Consider the following 7,104-nt stretch of genomic DNA (forward strand, 5'->3'; position numbering starts at 1 on the left):
AGAAACATACACTCATTAATGAGCAATCGCAAATGTGCAACATAACTAAGTTATTGCATCTAAATCGCTTGAAAATGAAAAAGTCGAGCTGTTGTGAGGTAGGTGACACTTCGAAGAGGAATCGTTCCACGAAAAATGATATCAGATATCAAATATCGACCTATCCGTTAAAATGTTTTCATCTATGGAATAGCACTAGATTAGTTATTTACAGTTTATAATGTTACTGCTCATCGCATATAAAGTGGACACGTTGGTAAGAGCTAGATAGGGCCTCAACATAGCCTCTGTCACAGTTGCAGACTCCGACTGGGTTCGGTCTTTCAAAATCAGTTAAAGGGGCACTGATCTAGAGCAATTCCCATGGACTACATTTGCTTTAGGTTTGTTTCACCGTTCACAACCTGGTTCTAGATTTTCGAAGCTCTCTTAACGCTAAGATCGTCGTAAGTTAATTTTAATTAATGGCACTTACGTCTATCTTAGCGCTAAGACAGCTTCCAAAATCTAGGCCCTGGACATATTTATCTCTGGATTTATCTCTCTAATAAATCATCTATGATGACCAACTGTGATTATTTAAAGTAATATATCAAGCGATCATATGATTTTTCTTATCAGTTACAGCATCACACGACATTCAACTATTTCAGTTGTCACAGAAACAAATATTCATTTATTGATACAGTTTATTGATTGGGTGATACGGTTTTATTTGTCATGTCATGTCATGCCCTTATGAGTGTCCATTAGGTCACCTAGCAACCCACGTATGAGGTCACGTGAGAGGGATTAAAAACTCTTTAATCAAACTCATGAAATGAAGTAGGTCACCTGTCAAAATATCATCAACCCCTCTGCTTACAACATGCGATGGCTGAGTGAGTTAGGCGGCTGACTTTGTGCTGGTGATTAGGTGCCTGACTCTGAGAGTGTGGGTTCGATTCCCGGATGTGACTCAACCCCCCAAAAAGTACAAAACTTTGTATATTACTGCGGGAGTTTAATCCTAAATAGAACATGTGTTACATATGACCTTCTTTAAAATCCCTATGTCTACTCATTCTGTTGAATGCTTCAAGTGAGTGAGTGATACGATGACATGTGTCAACCAAGTCGGCGAGCCTGACCACCCGATCCCATTAGTCGCCTCTTACTACAAGCATGGGTTACTGAACATCAATTCTAACCCGGATCTTCACGGATAATTTGCTGTCTACTAAAGTTGAATATTGTACAAACATATTTTCCTATGTGATTTTGTTATCTATAGCAGTGGCAAAATGAAAATGAATGAGTTACTGCTTCAAATAAATCAAATGTGTGTTTTTAGTATTATAGGTCAATTGACATGACATTATTACAGACATGGTCAGAAACACAGAAATGCCATCCTAATCAGATCAATCATCACACCATCCACGCTTCAGAAATCCAAGCAGATCGATGCTCATTCTGTTGATCACTGGATTGTCTGGTCCAGACTCGATTATTTACAGACCGCCGCCATATAGCTGGAATATTGCTGAGTGCGGCGTAAAACTAAACTCACTCACGGTTTTTCTCCCACACAACAGCAGTCCAATTGACCCAACTGCCAGAAAATCTGAAATCATGTGACAATTTCTCAAGTTTTAAAACTCTACTCAAGACCCATCTCTTCCGGGTGGCGTACCTCTAAAACTCTTTCTTACCTACTTCAAACCGCGTTGAGCATGACACTGAACGTGGATATAGCGCTGTAGAAATTGACTTTATTATCAATTTTTGATGATATATACGTTTGACCAATATCAAACTAATTTAGAAAATATCTATTCATCTACTGACCACGTTTATACTTCATATCCAACAATTCAAATAACTTTCATAAAGAGGACATAACTAAATAAAGCATTTGCAGATTTTGAAATAGAAATTTGTCTATTAATAACATTCTGCCTTTAATTCACAAAAGTTGGTCCGAGTGATGCGTTGTTGTGTTTGTCTTAATGGACTGCGCCAGGGTTGTATTCATAGCCCGATTCTCTTCTCCTTCTTTATGAGTGATTGTGAAAAAGAAACAAAAAATAAATTGGTAAACATGGTGTACAAATGTTCACTAATGATGTACGAACTCTAACACAATTGAAAATTTTGGGAAAATGCAGTAATGAATGGAAACTATCAGTTGGTTTGGATAACTAACATTGTAGTAGGGTCGACATCTACGGACGAAAAATACTTTTTTTTCAAGGAAAACCAATGTCAGTATCACACGGTCAATGAGCAATGAACACGCACTGGTGAAGAAAGCAGGATTAGGTTACTATTCATTAAAGCAACTCAATAACTCAAGAACGTGAAATCAAAATTACAATCTACTTTGGAATAGTTGGTAATATAGCGAACGATTGTGCGTCTTTTTCCAATCTGAAACCTTTTGGAATAACAATGCTAGCAGTTGTTAAATAGACACATGATTAAGAATAAAGCCTGGTCGGGAGAAGACATCAACAGAAAGGTTGGCCAATAATGGGATACTTATGGCCATAGGACGAACCCCAAGTTCTAATAGTGAAGTGTTTATGGTCAAGTTTCCTTTAGAAATGTGCATTTAATGATGAAGGCATCAAAATTGATCATCATATAAAAGAACATCACATAATTTTGGATAAGGAGGCAATTCATATTTTGCCCTATACAATAGACAAAATAGTCCATACTATTTTCAATGTTTCATCTTAAAACTCAGTATAGCCAATCATTACACACCATAATTTCAGGATTAATGATATAGAGGTACACGTAAAGAGAAGAAATGCTTAATCTTACATTTGACATCCCAAAACGATAAATGCTCCTTTATTCAAAATAGCAGCAAGCAAAAAGGTTTTAGCTAACATTGAGCTGTATGACAAAAGATATGTACATTTGGTTTTATCTGATCAATATTGACTGAAAATGCACATGTGTAGCAAAAGAACTCCAGCACAATAGTGCATCAGTTACAGTTTTGAGTATTTTTATCAATTACAGCTCTAAGTGATAATTCCCCAACTTCGTGACCCAAGGGCTAGTGAGGGAGATAATCCAGTCAAACGATTTTGGGCCCGGTTATAATGGTCATTGGTGTTCCAGGTCTTGGACGATCCTTTACTTCACCGGTGGCCATGTGTTTACCTCAAAAGTGGCTTAATGTTTAAATTATTACTAATGTTGCGACTGGCCATCCCTGCCATCGTGTATTGTCTGAACGTCTACGTCTTGCCATGTCAATAAAGGTTACTTTTTAGAACTTTTGACTTTTCAATAATTTCAGAAAAACGTAGTACTGCGATTTCGAAATGTACATTCCACTTTCCTCGGCACCTTCGCAGCATGAAAAACGTGTGACCTATAGGAAAGGAGTAATTCCGATACAAAGGAACGGTGTTTGACAGAACAAAGCAGTGTTTTACAGTGTTTTACCTAATAATTCATCTTTGACTGGCAAATCAAAATGAAATTGCATAAAATGAGTAAAGAAGAACTGAAAACAATTAGGAGCGGCATAGAACAGCTATACACTCTGCCGGAAATTAAGATGATATTTTCCGTCATGAAAATTACACACCATCGCTATCTGACAATGACACCGTTACAAAAAGGTGAAATGATAGCGCATACAGAAGATGTTGTTACAGCAACATCAGAAGCGCCATCTCTTACAAGTTTGATTAATGACGGATCGATGAGTGTTCAAATTTGAAACCTGGTACTGTTAAAAATGCACAATATGAAAAGATTTTGTTACGAACAGTAGCTACAGATGTTGTAGTTTTGACAGTCACGCTCAATACATGTCATCCCACCAACATAGACGCGATTATTTACAGACCGCCTTCGTATAGCCGGAATATTGCTGAGTGTGGCTTTACACGACAAACAAACAAGACGTGAAATATACTGAGTCAAAAAAGAAACTTCACATTCTTTCTTCAGGGCAACTATAAAAGAACAAGAGATGGTAAGATGGTTAAATTGTTATTATTTCATTGCTGAGATCTGTGTGATGTACTCGATATACTGACAGTGCCATAATCAGTTCCATTAGGCTACACCGCCGTTCCAAAACATGGGTATACAGAATGTCAAGTCACGAGAATAAAAATGCGAAATTTCTCAGTTTAATATCGTGTATGGCCGCCCCGCGCATTCACCACTGCCAAACACCGTCTCCTCATCGACTGCCTGATGCTTGTGAACACGTGGTTGGGGATTCTGCGCCATTGCTCTTGCAAGGCAGTGTAGACCTGGGCCATGAGCCGCCATGAAAGGAACGAGTTCAGGGGTGAGCACCTGGTCGCGGTAAGCAGCATCTGTGAGTTTTCACGGATGACCAGAAGTCAGGAACGGTTGTTCCCACAGAAAGCACCCCACACCATGCAACTTCCGCCCCCGAACCTGTCGACTTCCTGTACACAACATTGGGCATACCGTTCACGACGTCGTCTCCAGAATCTATGCCTGTCGTCCGCGAATCTGAGGGTAAACCTGGATTCATCGCTAAAGACGACTTGATTCCAGTCTCTCTGGGTCCATCGGAGGTGACGTTGGTCCCACAGCAGACGTTGACGTTGATGAAACGGCGTCAATATTGGCCCACGATATGGACGTCGAGAATGGAGATTGGCAGCCCGCAACCGATTTCGAATGGTCTGTGAGGACAGTCGACCTCTAAACATCTCAGCCCTGGTTCGTGTAGCCGGCAGAAATCTGTCACGTAGGTGACGTAGGACGATTTGACGGTCTTCTGCTCGTGACGTCACACATGGACGACCCGACCTTGGGCGATCAGAAGTGGTGCCAGTTTGTTGTGGACGACCTCGCAAGTCATACACAGTACGACGGCTGCATCCCATTGCTCTTGCGACGTCAATAACTGATCTTCCCGCTTGCAACATGCCAACAGCACGTTCACGTTGCACATTTGACAATCGTGGCATTTTAGGTACCGTTAGAACTGTGGTTTAAAAGTGTTTTTTTCAATTCTTGAGGCCAATGCAAACACGTGCATATGAAGAAAACTTCAATGCGAAGATCATGTGATCGACTGCACGTGCAAAACCTGATTTGGCACTAAATCATTTGCACGACGAATGGATGGGTTTGAGTGGGTTTTGCTAACGTTTTTCTAGAGTCGAAAGATAGGGATCCCATTTCGGATACATGGATGTATCATCAGAGACAAATTATTCATTATTTTTCAAATTACACATTTTGTGAAGTTTCTTTTTTGACTCAGTATATACTATGAACCCGCGAAGTGGTCTTCAGCAACCCATGCTTGTAAGAGGCGACTAACGGGGTCGGGTAATCAGGTTCGCTGAGTTGGTTGACACATGTTATCGTATCCCAACTGCGTAGATCGATGCTCATGCTTGTTGATCACTGGATTATCTAGTCAAGATTCCCCTATATTGCTAAGTATGGAGTTTAAGACTGACTGACCGACTGAATTTGGTTTTACGCCGCTTCTAGCAATATTCCAGCAACATCACGGCGGGGGACACCAGAAATGAGCTTCACAAATTGTACCCATGTGGGGATTCGAACCCGGGTCTTCGGCGTGACGAGCCAACGCTTTAACCACTGAGCTACCCCACCGCCCCTGTAGTTAAGGAACAAACTAACAAACAATGTAAATGTTTTAGCACATCCATTACGTATCAGATATAAAGTTCTGTGGGTGTTAGAAATCAATATAAATAAGTACGAATTTTGTAATTTGTGTTTATAAGTATTTTTTAAAATCTGAAGTAGTGTTTTGTGGAGTAGTGCGGTTATGAGTCCTCACCATAGGCTGCAATAGGCTGTAGTAATTTAGTCCCTTTGTTTGAGGAAGTACTCTCCAATGCGCGTGTTATTCCTCTCGAGTATCTCAAGGGTACCGTTAGAGCTGTATTCCCGACGAACAAACGGGTAGATTGCCTTCAACAGGCCACACGGTAGAGTTGCCCATTTGTGCCTAGGGACATAATGTTCCAATCTGTGATCATAATGCTTGTTCTCACAGATGCTGATGTTGTAGGTTTGGAGTATGACGACATCTGTATTCCTCGGTGTGGGCAGAAGGAGGCCCATGAAAGGCCGCTTGTCCAGGGGAAATACGTCATTCCGTTTAAACACAAAACGAGAGTAACTTGGATCTGAATCACGAATGTAGGTCCTATTTTCTTTATAAAAGCTTATGTCTATCGACGGCCATTTCCACGAAAACCCACGTGCATTGGAAGCATTTCGATGATAAAACTTCCATCGGTAAGAGTTACCTTGATTCACAATAAAATATGGTTCAAGTTTGGACAGTGAAGTGACCAATCGCCGTGCATCCGTAGCTCGCACCACAAGGTCAAGGTCGTCATCCCAGGGAATCATGCCGTGATGACGATAAGAACCAAGCAGCGACCCGGAATACAAAAAATACTTAATGTTCGATGGCACGGTTTTCATAAAGATTTCAAGAAGATTCTTAAATGAATATCTCTCCTCTTCGGTTATTTTGACATCAAAAAGTTCAATTAACTTCCTCATTTCATTTGTTTCCAGTATGCTCTTAGGAGTTACTGGTGCTGTTGAACCCCATGTCTGTGTCTCCGGAGACTTGGACAGGATTGCGATTGCTCCTCTCTCACGTATCTGGGTCCGTGCAGACGATGGCCGGATCTCGCTGGTGGCTGCTGGTTCTGCAGAGTCCATATTGTGGTGACCCGGGAATGATGACATTGTCGGTACTGCTGCAAAGTTGAAGCTGAAGACAACGATGCATGTCATTACCGCTGTCAGACACAATGCACGCCTTCTCGCTCTGCAGATGATCATCGCGTCCTGGAATAATATAATTGTATATAGAAGCGACAAAACCCTTTCCACATTCCTAAGAAATGTCTGCTAAAAGCAGAGTCTATTTTACAATTGTGACTATATCAAGAGTATATATTTGTTTCAGCAGCATTACAGCTGTACAATGTTGTTTGTAAACAAATTGAGTTTGGACCAGACAATCCAGTGATTGTCACCATGCAGAGCATGTGTTTAGGAATCATTATGAAATAGTGATGATACCAGGTGTTCGCAAAAAGG

At 40.7% G+C, this 7,104-nt stretch overlaps 1 protein-coding gene across 1 annotated transcript; it reads right to left on the reverse strand.

The window, feature by feature from the left end:
* Positions 1–5,844: 5,844 nt before the first annotated feature.
* LOC124291470 lies at positions 5,845–6,795 on the reverse strand. The gene has a single exon (XM_046728457.1). The coding sequence runs from the start codon at positions 6,793–6,795 to the stop codon at positions 5,845–5,847; it is 951 nt and encodes a 316-aa protein (XP_046584413.1).
* Positions 6,796–7,104: the final 309 nt, after the last annotated feature.

Source organism: Haliotis rubra, unplaced genomic scaffold (genome assembly GCF_003918875.1).
Source record: "Haliotis rubra isolate DU_JTF1 unplaced genomic scaffold, ASM391887v1 Scf492, whole genome shotgun sequence".
Taxonomy (NCBI): Eukaryota; Metazoa; Mollusca; class Gastropoda; order Lepetellida; family Haliotidae; genus Haliotis; species Haliotis rubra.